Source organism: Crinia signifera, chromosome 12 (assembly GCF_055691185.1).
Source record: "Crinia signifera chromosome 12, ASM5569118v1, whole genome shotgun sequence".
Taxonomy (NCBI): Eukaryota; Metazoa; Chordata; class Amphibia; order Anura; family Myobatrachidae; genus Crinia; species Crinia signifera.
The window spans coordinates 50,690,766-50,707,343 of record NC_139228.1 but is presented as its reverse complement, the minus strand read 5'-3'; the positions used below and the strand labels follow the sequence as shown (position 1 = coordinate 50,707,343).

The 16,578-nt window shown below is 45.4% G+C and overlaps 1 protein-coding gene across 1 annotated transcript in view; it reads left to right on the top strand.

The window, feature by feature from the left end:
• The window catches only part of TDP1 (tyrosyl-DNA phosphodiesterase 1), a 46,250-nt gene extending 34,170 nt beyond the window's left edge, over nt 1-12,080 (top strand). Inside the window, exons 13-15 of the mRNA XM_083166524.1 lie at nt 4,241-4,343; nt 7,568-7,682; nt 11,893-12,080. Coding sequence (XP_083022650.1) covers nt 4,241-4,343; nt 7,568-7,682; nt 11,893-11,966 — 292 coding nt within the window. The 3' untranslated portion in view covers nt 11,967-12,080. The remainder of the gene's footprint in view (nt 1-4,240; nt 4,344-7,567; nt 7,683-11,892) is intronic.
• The last annotated feature ends 4,498 nt before the right edge of the window (nt 12,081-16,578 follow it).

The window sequence follows — 16,578 nt, the reverse complement described above, 5'->3', positions numbered from 1 at the left end:
CCGATAGGCATGTCAGGCATTGACATTACTGAAGGTCAACATGTGGTTAGGTCAACATGGTCATTAGGCTGACATTTTTTTTGTCCCGAATGTTGACACAGTCAACATGGACACTTGTTTTGGGCACGGTGCCTCGCTATGCTCGGCACATTATTCTGTTCCACCTCCACGCCCTAGGGGATGGTAGGGCATGAAATACGGCATTTCGGCTAAAAAAATAAGTGAAAAACCCCATGTCGACCTTCAGTTACGTCGACCTTATTGCATGTCAACCTAGTGGTGTTGACCTAGTTGATGTAGTTACCTAGTAGTTAAGGCTGAATAAAGACTTGCGTCCATCGAGTTCAACCTTGGTTTTAGTGAGTATAATCTGTTAGTTTATCCCTTAGTTATACGTAGTGTTTTCTGATGTCTTTAAAGACTCTGATTATTGTGACAGATTATGATTATGTAGACCTAGTGCCATATCCCCTGAATGCACCTCTTCTTCCTAGACATGATTTACAAGTATATAAACCTTTCCCGGCGTTATCACTGCGAGAATGTATTCCTCAAGCTTTGTACACACTGGTCGATTCCAATAGTTAAAGAACTAGAGCAGTGGTAGCCAACCCTAGCCCTCGAGAGCTACCAACAGTTCACATTTTCCAGACAACCTAGCTGCTGCACTCATTAATCACTGACACATTTTAAAAGATACACAGATGGAGCTAATTAGCTCACTTGTGATTCTGTGAGGAGACCTGCAAAACATGCACTGTTGGTAGCTCTCGAGGACTGGGGTTGGCTACCCCAGAACTAGAGTGAGCGATTATAGAATTTACGTCTATCAATGAGCAATTGTCTGTAACCCACTTCACCTCCAGAAGCAGATTATTCATCCTAAGAATGTTTCATATTGTTCTCAGTTGGTTTCTATGGAAACATCAATTTCATGATTTTAAAATATTCTATGTCCCAAAGTCTTCAATATTTGGTGATCAACCATCAAATAAATAGTCTTTCATTCTGGCCATTGTGCTTCCTCCGACGCCTTCCCCCCACTACCCTGACATACAAGTGGTCTCCAGGTCTATTGGGTGTCGCTGTCAGAAGCTTGGTACATCGGGGACGATGCGAATTCTAGGAGCTGTCTGCACACCGTTGGCGATGCAGGATGCCGGCAGAACTCTGAGGTTTTTCTTTAAGGGGCAATTAATTACAAAGAAAAACCACGCCTTCTAATTGATTGCCCTTTTAAAAACCTCCAAGGATGTCCGGCATCCCGCATGGCTGCCGAATATTGAGGCTTTTACATATAGCCATATAGGCCATCCTCAGGTTGCTCACTGTGATCTTTCCTGTTATTTGCCTTAGGCTGGAGGTCAGGCTGCTCTGTTGTTCGTGCCACAGACAGAGTTGGGTAGCAGAGAGGCAAGGGTATTCCCAACAGTGTGGCCAGTTTGTTCCTTTTACTGATATCACTTGTTTCATTTGTGTAGATACATCTATTAGATATTAGAAATATTGTCAGCACTTGTAGTTTATTAGTCTTTTTTTTTTTTTTTTTTAAACTTTTTATTGAAAGTTTCCATATACACAGACATACATATAAAGCGAGAAAAGAACGGTTAAGCAATTGCTTTGCACATTGTATAAGGAAGTTGAACATTGCTTTTTCTTTTGCAATAGGTCAGTTTTACAATGTCAGAAGTTGACAGCCAGATGTTGCTTAAGCAATAACATGGTATGATGCAATATAGACGAAAAACAGACACATCAGGGGTGGGGTGGGGGGGGGGGTTGAGATTAGCATATGAGTGGATAATTTGATAACTTAAAATGGGTATTGCCGACTTCAAATCGGATCAGGTACTAAACAGGGAACAAATCTAGGAGCTCTCTTTGACAATCATCTCTACAATAGAGTATATATGTCTTTTAGGAAGGTATTAGCCAATTTGCTGTTTGAGTAGTTCCTTTTGGAGGTACAATATGTACGGAGTCGAACAGAAAGAGTAGTAATTGAGAAGAGTTTACTAGTTCGAAGCCAGGTCTGATGACAAGCCTTTCAAATGGGGACCTGCTCTTTCCCACTCTCCCTTATTAAAGAATCCCTGTATGGTGATACGTGATTCTTCGTCCATAGAATTTATGAAAGCGTCCCATTTGTCATGGAAGGATTTTGCGGACACCCCTGCATTTATCATGAGGGTTTTTACATCAAAATATAGTAACTGCAATAGTTTGCCTATCAGTTCTCGTATTGTGGGCGCTGATTTTTTAGTCCAATGTATTAGTATGGTTTTTTTTGCTAAAGTTAGCGTGATCACTAGAAAGGGGACCCGAAGTGGTGTGTGAGGAGCTAGGCTCCAAGAGCTAAAATCAAGGAGCAGGCATGCCTCTGGTGTTGGCAGGGCTGATATTCCCAGAACCCTGTTGACATAGGCTGTCACCTTTGCCCAATACCGACGGATTTTAGAGCACTCCCAGAAGCAGTGAAAGTATTTTGCGTTTGCCATTTTGCATTTAGTGCAGTCACCGGATTCCGCATTCCCCGGAATTATGTATCTACGCTGGGCGGGGGTAATAAATTATCTATGCAGTGTCTTTAGATGTGTTTCTTGTAAGTAGGCAGAGGTTAAGTAACGATTACATTTACCGTAGTGAATTATTGTGGAAGCGGACAGTCTACCCGGATCTGTAATATCTGAGCTCCATTTTGCTATTAAGTCCTGTGTGAGGGGTCTGGGTTTATTTTTTGCCTCTACCAGACAGGGATATAGGTATATTCTACGGTATCCCACGCCCGAAGTATGGCAGAGATAAGGTGTGTCTCCTTTCCCAGCAGGGGGCCCCTGTCCAAGGACCACACATAGTGTCTCACCTGAAGATAGAGATAAAAGGTGTTATTTGGTAATTTAAATTTCTCCTGAAGGTCAGCAAAAGAGGCAACGTGTCCTCCTGGATCGAACACCCTGCTTGCAAGGTCCACGCCAGCCTTGAGCCAGATCTTAAAAACAGGATTGGTCAGGGATGGACTGAAACCAGGGTTTCCCCACAGAGGTAGGTAGGGCGAAGTGTGGTATTCACGGTTAAGAAGTTTGTTAGTCCCCACCCAATTCTTGTATGTGTCTTTAAATAGGACATTTGCGAGTATCTTTGAGGGAATATCAGTAGGTTTCATATGCAGTAGTGCCGCAGGTGAGAAAGGATGTAGGACTGCCCGGTCTAGTGCTGCGTCAGTATATGTAGACCTCCCCAGCAACCAGTCCCCTGCGTATCTGAAGAAAATAGACTTGGAGTATAGCTCAAAGTCGGGTATTCCCAATCCACCTTGGGGCCGAGGGTTTGTTAATTTTGCAATCGAGATCCTGGCCCGACGTCCTTTCCACAAAAATTTAGAAATTGCCGATTATCCTTTTAATGTCGGTTTGGAGTATAGCTATGGGGAGCATCTGGAGTGCATAGAACACCTTAGGAAAGATCACTGTTTTGACTGCCGCGGCTCTGCCTAAGAGAGAGAGAGGAAAGCTTTAGTTTATTAGTCTATACAGATGTGTCATGTACATCTAGCCGCCATCACGTTAAACAGTTCTTCTTGTCGCAACTCTGTAGTACTGGGCGTCTTTCTACAACTTTCTTCATTATAATAAGTATCATCACAAATAAGACACGCAAGCAGCTTCTGCTGATTAAAATGTGTGGCGTGCCTATATTCTGTATGTGACTATGGCTGTATCTACTTATGGAATGCTACATTACAATAGTGTTTTCCGGGAAAATATTGTAACGGTTCATTTCTTATGTAGATACAGCAGCGGTAACACACAGAATATAGGCATGCCGTATATCAATGGTGCGTCTCATTCACTCCGTTTTGCAAATTAGATCACTTTTAAATCTCATGAAAAGATGCTCAGCACTATCGAATGACACGGATCTCACACGTTGTGTAAGGCAACTTGTAGCACACGGAGGATAGCTCACGGGGAAGATATTTTCTTATGCACAGCTGACTTCCTGTTAGCAACTAACACTGCAATTGGCCACATTTGAAAGGCTGCTAATTATAGGAAATTGCTGGTATTGTCCTCTGCTGCACAACCATCATCTCACTTTATTAATTAATTTATTTATTTATCTATCTGTACTATAACTGCAGCTCATCACCTAACATCCTGCATGTGGCAGAATTGAATAGTGTTAATGAGGGGTTTTCCTGCACCCTGACTGATGTCTGTGTGTTTTCTGTTTGCAGTGCTAACCTATCCAAGGCTGCATGGGGGTCTCTGGAGAAGAATGGAACCCAGTTGTTTATCCGGTCCTATGAGCTGGGTGTCTTATTCCTGCCATCTGCCTATGTAAGTGTAATTCTGCTGCTTTGCCTACACCAGGATTTCATAGATGAGGGTTTGGGCAAGTATTCTGTCTCCGCACATAACCCCCAGCCTCTGTACTACCTCGCTGAATTCCATTAGCCTTCGATTCTGTACACAGAGGGCAGCAGTGCTATGGCTTTGTCTATGCCAAGTCCCATTGCCCTATCTTTGCCCCTCTTGTTATGCCTGCTCATGTAACAATATTCTGGTGCCTGTTTTGCATCTTTACTTTCTGCTGAAAGCGAGTATTAAGCAGTTGTCAATGACTGCACGTTCCAGCGGGGTCAGGGGACGTAACTGAACGTTCAGTATCTGCACTATATCGTTCGGCAGGAATAGATGATGATATTGCTCATGGAGCAAATAGTCTAGTGTCTATGGGACTTATGTTGGAACACAGGCCCTTATTCAGATTTGATCGGAGTACAAATTTGTTCTCAAAATGGGCAAAACCATGTGCACTGCAGGTGGGGCAGATGTAACATGTATAGAGAGAGTTAGATTTCAGTTTCAACATACCCCTCCCAAATTTAACTCGCTCTATGGGCCACATTTATCAAGATCGCATTTACAATGCGATCTGGGCAGAATATTACCACCCAGGTATCACCTGAATGTATTAAGTTTGAGGGCGCAGGGACAGGGCTCCGAAAGGAGCATGTCCCTGCGATAGCCGGAAGCTGGGGGGGTCTGAGCATGCGCGGTTCCGTGCTGACCGCACTGTCGCTCGGGCAGTGCGATGTGTAGCCATAGGCTACAATGGGCTACCGCCATCCCAGAATGGCGATAGCCCAGGGGTGTGAAGCCGGGCTGCCCGATGTTGATACATCGGGTAGCTTTGCATCCCCCATAGAACCTACGGGGGATGCGGCCGGTGGCGCTGCAGGGGGATCACACCAGGGATCAGAGATTCCTGCTGCGGTCCCCCTTTTAATACATTTAGGTGATACTTAATATTTGCGGTTAACCCGTTTAGAGAACAAATTTGTACTGCGATCATATCTGAATAAGGGCCACCCTGTAACTAGGATGCACAAGGAGACGGTGCTGTGTAATGTGATAGATTTGACACCTGTTTGCTACAGAATCTCTGATCTGTACATAAAGTGCTACAATGTAACAGCCGCATCTTTTTCCAATGGAAATTGTTCTGCTACGTATACAGCCTCCATCACATGCAGTATACAGATCTGCCACACAGTTGTCACACATCACATCACTCAGCTCTGTATACAGCCTCAGTCACACCCGGTATACAGGTGTCATATAGACATCACTCAGTGGGGTCTACTCCGTATACAGCCTTAGTCACCCAGGTACAGGTGTCACATATGAAATCACTCAGAGCAGTCTGCTCCATATACAGCCTCAGTTACACGCAGTACACAGCAAAATGTGTGCCAGCGCTGGCTGCTCCAATGATAGTCTATATCATTGGAACAGCCAGCGCTGGCACACTTTTTGCTGTATATTGTATAAGACGGTTCTCAATTACAATGGTAATTTAATAATAGCGCACCACTTCACTTTTTTTCCTTTTTACACGCAGTATACAGGTGTCGCACATCACATTACTCAGCGTCGTCTGCTCCGTACACAGCCTCAGTCATACGCAGTATACAGGTGTCACATATCACATCAATCAGCGCAGTCTGCTGTGTTTACAGCCTCAGTCACACGCAGTATACAGGTGTTGCATATAACATTACTCAGCGCAGTCTGCTCCATACACAGCCTGTCACACGCAGTATACAGGTGTCATATATCACATTACTCAATGCAGTCTGCTCCGTACACAGCCTCAGTCACACGCAATATACATGTGTCACATATCACATTACTCAGCGCAGTCTGCTCCATACACAGCCTGTCACACGCAGTATACAGGTGTCATATATCACATTACTCAGCACAGTCTGCTCCGTATACAGCATCAGTCATACACAGAATACAGGTGTCACATCACTCAGTGCAGCCTGCTCTGTATACAGCCTCGGGGCCGCATTTATCAAGTAATATTAGCGGCTAAATCCCCGAAAACACCCGTTTTCACGGGTTACCCGCAAATATTAATGCGATCAATGATAAATGGGGCCATCAGTCACATGCAGTATACAGGTGTCACATATCACATCACTCAGCGCAGTCTGCTCTGTATACAGCCTCAGTCACACAGTATACAGGTGTCACATATCACATCACTCAGCACAGGTGTCACATATCACATCACTCAGCACAGTCTGCTCTGTATACAGCCTCAGTCACACAGTATACAGGTGTCACATATCACATCACTCAGCGCAGTCTGCTCTGTATACAGCCTCAGTCACACAGTATACAGGTGTCATATATCACATCACTCAGCGCAGTCTGCTCTGTATACAGCCTCAGTCATACAGAGTATACATTGTCACATCACTCAGCGCAGTTTGCTCTGTATACAGTCTTAGTCATACACAGTATACAGGTGTCACATATAACATTACTCAGCACAGTCTTCTCCGTATACATGTACATATAATAATATTGCATTGTAGCCTGTGAGGTTACAGAGGGATAAAAGCTGCCGGATATCATTATTACTATCATTATCTGTGTCCGTTGTGCCTCTGTTCAGCATCTGAGCTGCACTGTGCACTACAGTCTTGTCTGCCAGGCAGTTAGAGCTTCTTACACCGGAGACTGCTGTGTAATAGGTTACTGTAATGTAATTACATAATGACCTGTGCGTGTTCCTAGTGCTGTATAAATAGTCGTCTCCTGCACTGTTATGGGGACTGAGAACAGGACCAATTTCATGGATGCTGCCGGGCACACTCTGTCCATTTCCCAGACTCACCAGCAGTGGGCATTACAGTAGTGTGACACCTATATACTGTGTGTGAATGAGGCTGTATACAGAGCATTGGAGTATAGCTTAGGCTGCTGCATTGTAGCACTTGATGTACAGAGGGTGATGTAGGGTAGTGAATAACAATCAGCTCTTTGTTCTCAAACAGAAAACAATAACATCCTTCTTCCTCTTCCTCCCCTGATATGAAGGTCCCAGTGTAGATTTTATTGGTGCAGCTGTTTTTCTGTAATACCCGTTAGAGGGCATTCAGTAAAACCATTACCCCTGTAGCAGAGTAGGATTGCTCCCTCTCCCTGCCTCTGTGCTATATCTGTGCCAGATGTTTCTAGAATGTTCTCTTCTGTCTCTGCAGGGCTTGGACAGCGGAACATTCCACTTGAAGGCAAATATCTATGAAAGAAATGATGACACTAAAGGAGCATTTCCGGTGCCTTTTGACTTACCTCCTGAACACTATACAGGGAGAGGTGTGTCAATAGATGCGAGGAGAGGTGTGAGTGGTCTGGGTGGGGGTGGAGAGTTGTGAGTGGTCTGGGTCATTGGAAGGGAGGAGAGGCATGAGTGGAGTTTATCTTTGCGGGTGAAGGAGAGGCGTGAGTGGTGAATGTCATTGGATGAGAGGAGAGGTGTGAGTGGCCTATGTCATTGGGGGGGGGGGGGGGGCTGTGTCATTGGATGGGAGGAGAGGTGTTAGTGGCCTGTGTCATCGGGGGGAGGTGTGAGTGGCCTGTGTCATTGGATGGTAGGAAAGGTGTGAGTGGCGTGTGTCATTGGATAGGAGAGGTGGGAGTGGCATCTGTTATTGGATGGGAGGAGAGGTGTGACGGGTCTGTGGTTTCATTGGATGGGAGGAGAGGTATGAGTGGCACGTTTCATTGAATGGGAGGAGAGGTGTGACTGGTGTGGTGGTGGTGGTAGGGGGTGTGTGTGAGTGGTGTGTGTCATTTGTGAGACAGTTGGGGGGGGGGGGGTGAGTAGTCTCTGACCAGGGTTGAGTAATCCCTACCCAGAGCCTGTGCACTAAGATGACCCAGAGGTTGCACGTGAGGAAGAGAAGTGGTTCCAGCAATCTCAGCAGTGCCTAGGGAGCACTCTGCTTCTGGGTCCCAGTAACCCCTCCATCACTTGTTGGAATGAAGGGTGAAACATGTCTGCAATAATGGGAAAGTTTTATTGATCTCTAATCTACATGTATGACAGAACATATATGGTGTTTCTACCATTGTGGTATTAATGATGACCTTTGCCGCAGCGGCATAAAATAAGTGGTGGTATGATTTTCCGCTTGCACCTGTTAATTCCCTGCATTAGATGAATGGAATTGAGCATTACCATAAGGCAGTAAATCATGCTACAGCCGCTGCCGGCATATATAGCCACTTTGTGTGCACCTCAGAGTCAGGCTACATGTCTGTATTAGCGGGACACCCGGGTTACCTAATTCCCTGACCAAATGCAGTGTATAGTATTACATGCACCTGTTATCCCAGTGCTAAGAGGAGGTGAGCTCCTGTGGCACGTCACCCCCCACTTCCCATTATCGGTTATGGGTGTTTAACAAATCTATGGCTTGCGTGTCCTCATGTTACACTTCTCCACTGTCTACTGGGCTGTAATTGTAGCTGAGTGATAATTATAAGTTGGCATAGACCAGTCTTCCTCTCCGTTTGGGGTCTCCACAACCTCTTTGGCCGGATGTAATAAACTCTAAAAAGCAGCACCATAAAAGCACATTATGCTGAGCACCGATTTGGAGAGTCTAAAGGAAATTGGCTGTGTTCTCATTGAGAATTCATTATGCCCCAGCTTTGTGTAATGCCGTGGAACAATGCATTACATTTCATTTCTCTTCCATGTAAGTGAAAATAAGATTTCTATCATTTCTACTTAGCCCAAAAAACACACATTTGTTTTTCTGAGTTCCAGGAAAAATGTTATTTTACAAACGTAGCTTCCATTCTAACAGTATATTTGTGCAGAGGATGGGTGTACTCGGAGCGTATGGGTCTGCTCCACTGAGGAAGATGTCCGGGAGCAGGATGTGGTTCTGGCATTAGGCTACATCATTTATATAGACCTTTAGGCAATCAGACTTGGTATACTTATGTATGCACACACAAATATTCACTGTGCCAGCAGAATGGAGGGACGAGGAGTAACTGACCAACGCCTTTTTTGTTGCCTGTTTATTGACACAGGCAGGGGGGCTTCCTTAGAGATGCATTTCTGTGATCCGATAGCAATGGCCTTATGATCACAGGGAGGGACCCAGCCTGCTGGGTGGTCTTGCCCTGTGCCTGGTGGCCCCTACCATGCCAGAGACACCAGTAGCAGTTTTGCCTTTTTAGCAAAACTGAAGCTGAATCAGGCCCTTTGTCTTAAATATTAGTGAGGGGCTATGGCTGACTACCCACTGTTTTGGAAGTCATTGCACTCTTTGGATTTGATTGCATGCTAATCTGCTTTGTGGACGGGTATCGCAAATTGTATCAACTGTACATGTACTGTACATACAAATCCTTTAACATTGGGTCTCAAGTTGCGGCAAATATCCCCTCTGAGCTCACCTGGTCCCGGTTGGTCCAATGCCACGAAATGCTCTCACATAAGTTGTGTATCTTATATTAATGAATAAAACAACGCAGTGTTTTTTATTTTATGTTTTTAGCACATTTACACAGAGAGGTCTGCATAGGTCTCACCGACCTGCGCAGGCTCCATGTACAGGAGCGATTGGCTGGCAGCAAATACAAGCACGTACACCATTGGCACACACAAGTAACTAAAACATCAGCGCATACTCAATTTCTTTGTTTCAGTAATAAAAAAATAAAAAAAATCACCCATCAATGTCTGGAAAACATGGGCGAGATATGATTCCCAGTAGATTTACCCTTTGGTGTATGAGGACAAATCTGTATGGATAATTCAGATACTTATTGCCTATGGCAGTGCTGGATTGTTGGGGTCACATTGCTAGTGATAGGATTGGGGATGTGACAGGTCACAGCTTTTGTGGTGAGATACGGGAGGATGGCGTGTGATATGCACTATAGTACGTTGGACATGTTGGTGCAGTAATTGGCTGGGGCTGTATCATGGACATTTGCTTTGAGACCGAGGAACACGGATGTCTCATTGGGGGTAACCACTTTGTTGCATAATGTGGTATTGCCCTAAAAATGGGGTTTTATCACAACTTTGTATCCAGTTATTTGCAAAAACCATAGGTTTTATTAGGAATTTGCTTTTACCATCTATGAGCAGGTGAAAAGTTGGGGGTAATTTCTATTTGTAATGTAAAAATGTGCGGTTTTTTATTCAGAACCCTTGGACACCAACCCTACTAATTGGGCAGTGCAACTTTTTACATTTTTCTTAATTAGCCATTAAAAATGTCCTTTTTGGGGACAAACAAGTGAAACTAGAAATTGGGGTACATGCCGTAAGACAGGTATATTGGGTTTTTAGGCTTTCAAGTGTGAGTAGTACCTGTAAATAAACCAAATACATACCTATACCCATTGTATCTACCTTTCATTTAATGAGAGCATTTATTTTGCTGAATAATCATAGATTTCTTTTTATAATGCATATGATACCAATTTGACCCAATTTAAGTAGCCCAAATCGTTTTTATGGACACTGGTAGACTTCTATAAAGTTTGACTTTTTTGGGGTACAGGCAGAGTTCCCGATTTTCTCCTGTACTTCTATGGTTTCCACAGCTAGAATTATGTCACTAGTCCTGTTTTTGCAACACTTTTTCCCGGGATAGCACATACTTGTGATAAACCATTTTCACTGCATGTTTTGTGCAATAAGCTGACCCGGGATAAATTGCTGCGTTTTCCCGGATAATTGGATGTCTTCTCTTTATCTTTCATTTGGGAAGTTGCAGCACTGACTTTCTTGGTGATTAAAGTGCATCTATATGGAGCATGGATACTGTACTTTTACCTCTGACTTCAGTAGATGTGTTTGCCTTCCATCCACTGACTGTCACTATAAACATCTGACTTATACTGTATGTCCCACTTTCATTGTCTCCTTGTGGTTACTCTGCGGGCGTCCTGCCAGGGGCTGGGCACCAGGGGGTAGTAGAAATAGGGGCATGTACACTATAGAACCTCCCCCTGCAATGACAGGCAACTATTGTTATTACATACTGTACATAATATATATATATATATATTTATATTTATAAAATGCTGTTATAGCACCGGGCCTGATTCAGGTCTTGGCGCAGTAGCAGAGCATGTTGCAAGTTACGGATGTTTGGTGCGTTGGGAAATAGCCGGACCTGTACTGCACACGTGTGGCATTGGTCTGTGACTGTCGGTGATTAATAGCCTGATGCCATTTGGGGGCAGCAATAGCCTCAGGTTCTCAAAACAGCCACGTGTTATGGGGTAAGAACTGCCGCCGGTTGTGTGACCCCCATGGTCTGAGTCACTACAATGACTGCATGGAATGTGTATTATAGAGTGGCAGGTGTAGATCACGTTTCCTGGCTGCACAGAGCTCCGCTCATCCTCACATTTATCCATACAAACATCCCTGTGTTCTGCTTCCATCCGCCCCCATCTGCCATCTAAGCTCCCTTTTATCTTCATCAGTGCGTTCACCAGGCAACCAGCTGCGAGTGGTCTCACTAACCCCTGTGCTTTCTTCCAGACAGACCCTGGGTGTGGAACATTCCCTACGTCAATGCTCCGGACTCTCACGGGAATATCTGGTGTCCCTCGTAGGGTCACCCGGACATGGAACCATCTCACTGTCTGACTGTACAATATGTATTATTATTATTTGTATGTTTTCATAGAACTATGAAAGAAACAAATAAAAATTTTGAATTATTTCTATGGGGAGACTCGTTATTCAGGGGGGCGATGGCTTTGTGTCAGAATAGTTGGGGGGGGGGGGGGGGTGTCTCTTATCCCTTTCTTGCTTACTACTGATCGCTATGTAGGTGATGGCATCTAAGTGCCATCTCAGCCTGGTCACCAGCTGGTCCCACCTCGGGTAACACCATAAGCCACCTCATACCTTACAGCAGTCTCTGCCTGAGCATCAGATGATAACGTCACGGGGCACACCATATATGCTGGACACCACTGCGCCATCTCTCCATACAGTGCTGTTATTGGTGCAGACATATGCTGGACACCACTGCGCCATCTCTCCATACAGTGCTGTTATTGGTGCAGACATATGCTGGACACCACTGCGCCATCTCTCCATACAGTGCTGTTATTGGTGCAGACATATGCTGGACACCACTGCGCCATCTCTCCATACAGTGCTGTTATTGGTACAGACATATGCTGGACACCACTGCGCCATCTCTCCATACAGTGCTGTTATTGGTGCAGACATATATGCTGGACACCACTGCGCCATCTCTCCATATAGTGATGTTATTGGTGCAGACATATGCTGGACACCACTGCGCCATCTCTCCATACAGTGCTGTTATTGGTGCAGACATATATGCTGGACACCACTGCACCATCTCTCCATACAGTGCTGTTACTGGTGCAGACATATATGCTGGACACCACTGCACCATCTCTCCATACAGTGCTGTTATTGGTGCAGACATATGCTGGACACCACTGCGCCATCTCTCCATACAGTGCTGTTACTGGTGCAGACATATATGCTGGACACCACTGCACCATCTCTCCAGACAGTGCTGTTATTGGTGCAGACATATGCTGGACACCACTGCGCCATCTCTCCATACAGTGCTGTTATTGGTGCAGACATATATGCTGGACACCACTGCGCCATCTCTCCATACAGTGCTGTTATTGGTGCAGACATATATGCTGGACACCACTGCGCCATCTCTCCATATAGTGATGTTATTGGTGCAGACATATATGTTGGACACCACTGCGCCATCTCTCCATACAGTACTGTTATTGGTGCAGACATATATGCTGGCCACCACTGTGCCCATCTATAAAGTGCTGTTATTGGTGCAGACATATATGCTGGCCACCACTGTGCCCATCTATAAAGTGCTGTTATTGGTGAAGACATATATGCTGGCCACCACTGTGCCCATCTATAAAGTGCTGTTATTGGTGCAGACATATATGCTGGCCACCACTGTGCCCATCTATAAAGTGCTGTTATTGGTGCAGACATATATGCTGGCCACCACTGTGCCCATCTATAAAGTGCTGTTATTGGTGCAGACATATATGCTGGACACCACTGCACCATCTCTCCATACAGTGCTGTTATTGGTGCAGACATACATGCTGGCCACCACTGTGCCCATCTATAAAGTGCTGTTATTGGTGCAGGTATATATGCTGGCCACCACTGCGCCCATCTATCCATACTGTGCACTTATTGGCGCAGGCATACATGCTGGCCACCACTGTACCCATCTATTTATACAGTGCTGTTATTGGTGCAGACAAATGTGCTGGCAACCACTGTGTACATCTATAAAGTGCTGTTATTGGTGCAGGCATATATGCTGGCCACCACTGCACCCATCGATTTGCACTGTGCTGTTATTGGTGTAGGCATATATGCTGGCAGCCACTGTGCCATATCTCTATACAGTGCTATTATTGGTGCAGACGTTTGTGCTGGTCACCACTGCACCTGTCTATACAGTGCTGTTATTGGTGCAGGCATACTGTATATGCTTGCCACCACTGCATACATCTATCTATAAAGTGTTGTTATTGGTGCAGGCATATATACCGTCCTTATACCACTAAATCTTTATTACTATCTTTATTACTTGCCGCTATAGAGACTCTAGTAACCAATAGATGCATATATCAGCTTTGTGGATTGCTAACTGTGCATCAAATCCATTATATGCAGATAATATCTATAACTCTCTGTGTACTAGGAGCTCTCAGACTGAAGCTACAGAAACACAGGACCCTATCACTGCCGCGGCATTCATCTAATTAAGTCAGGGACAACAAAACATTGATTACAGTAAATAGGAGCCATCTGTCAGTCAATCATTGCAAATGAGCCTCGTGCCTCCTTGTGCGTGGTCCCTGGATGCAAATGAACAAACCACTATTCCCAGCTCATGTTCTGTAACATGGACAATAGGATGATTGGAGTGGCATAATGCAGTGTGGGTAAAATTGGGTGCGGTGTACAATGTACTTTATATGCCATAGGGGCTATAGAAGAGCTCACTATGGAAAAAGTAGGTGGGGGGAGAGGTATAGGTGGGGAGGTGTACAGATGGGCGGAGTAGTACAGGGGAGGCGGTGTACAGGTGGGGGGGGGAGTAGTACAGATGGGGAAAGTAGTACAGATGAGTGAGTTACAAAGATGGGGAGGTGTACAGATTGGGAGCTGTACAGGTGGTAGGAGTAGTATAGATGGGGTAGTAGTTTAGATGAGGGAGTAGTACAGATGGAGAGGTGTACAGGTGGTAGGAGTAGTACAGATGGGGGGGGAGTAGTACAGCTGGGAAGGTGTACAGGTGTGTGTGTGTGTGTGTGTGTATGTGTGTGGGGGAGTAGTACAGATGTGGAGGTGTACAAGGGGGACGTAGTACAGATGAGGTGTACAGGTGGGAGGAGTAGGACAGATGGGGAGGTGTACAGGTGTATGTGGGGGAGTAGTACAGATGTGGAGGTGTACAAAAGGAAAGTAGTACAGATGGGGAGGTGTGCAGGTGGGGGTGTAGGACAAATGGGGAGTTGTATAGGTGGGGGGAGTAATACATAAGGGGAGGTGTACAAGTGGGGAGAGTAGTACAGTTGAGGAGGTGTACAGGTGTGTGTGGGGGAGTAGTACAGATGGGGAGGTGTACAGGTGTGGGGAGTAGTACATAGGGTGAGGTGTACAGATAAGGGGAGTAGTACATATGGGGAGGTGTACAGGAGGGAGCAGTAGTACAGATGGGGAGCAGTACAGGTAGGAGACTAATATACTGTAGTTATGGGAGTAGTACAGATAGGGAGAGTAGTACAGATGGGGAGGTGTACAGGTGTGTGTGGGGGAGTAGTACAGATGGGGAGGTGTACAGGTGTGGCGAGTAGTACATATGGTGAGATGTACAGATAAGAGGAGGTATACAGGAGGTGGGAGTAGTACAGATGGGGAGGTGTGCGGGTGTGGTGAGTAGTACATATGTGGAAGTGTACAGGTGAGGGGAGTAGTATAGATGGGAGGTGTACAGGTGAGGGGAGTAGTACAGATGGGGGAAGTCATACAGGTTGGGGAGAGTAGTACAGATGGGTGAAGTAGTATAGATGGGAGGTGTACAGGTGAGGGGAGTAGTACAGATGGGGTAAGTCATACAGGTAGGGGAAAGTAGTTCAGATGGGGAGGTGGTGTACAGATGGGTGAAGTAGTACATATGGGGAGGTGTACAGGAGGGAGCAGTAGTACAGATGGGGAGCAGTACAGGTAGGAGACTTATATACTGTAGTTATGGGAGTAGTACAGATAGGGAGAGTAGTACAGGTGTGTGTGGGGGAGTAGTACAGGTGTGTGTGGGGAGGTGTACAGGTGTGGGGAGTAGTACATATGGTGAGGTGTACAGGAGGTGGGAGTAGTAAATATGGGGAGGTGTACAGGAGGTGGGAGTAGTACAGATGGGGAGGTGTGCAGGTGTGGTGAGTAGTACATATGTGGAAGTGTACAGGTGAGGGGAGTAGTATAGATGGGAGGTGTACAGGTGAGGGGAGTAGTGCAGATGGGGGAAGTCATACAGGTAGGGGAGGTGGTGTACAGATGGGGAGAGTAGTACAGATAGGTGAAGTAGTATAGATGGGAGGTGTACAGGTGAGGGGAGTAGTACAGATGGGGGAAGTCATACAGATAGGGGAAAGTAGTACAGATGGGGAGGTGGTGTACAGATGGGTGAAGTAGTACATATGGGGAGGTGTACAGGAGGGAGCAGTAGTACAGATGGGGAGCAGTACTTTTAGGAGACTAATATACTGTAGTTATGGGAGGTGTACAGGATGCAGTGGATGTAACAGGACCGTAGGTTGATTATGAGTGCCACTGGGGGAAATAGTCCCTCACGCTATATAAAGGGTTGTTCTATGTTTTGGTAATATATTCCTGAACATCACTTACTGGGTCACATGCTCAAGGCAACAAGGTAGTTGTTGTGGCACATGGAAATCTATGATGAAGGATCAGCAAATCCCATGCCATTGTTAGGAGGGAGGTGTGGCGTTGTCAGTGGTTACGGTGTTGTCTCCAAGTCATGTGCATAGACTGTGTGCATCCAGTGTGTAAGTGGGGCATGGTATTATTAATAATAACTGGCCTGTGACCCTAATGTTACTTGTGACAGTCCTCCCAAATGTATATTTCCAGAATGTGTGTTCTTTGTTACAGGGA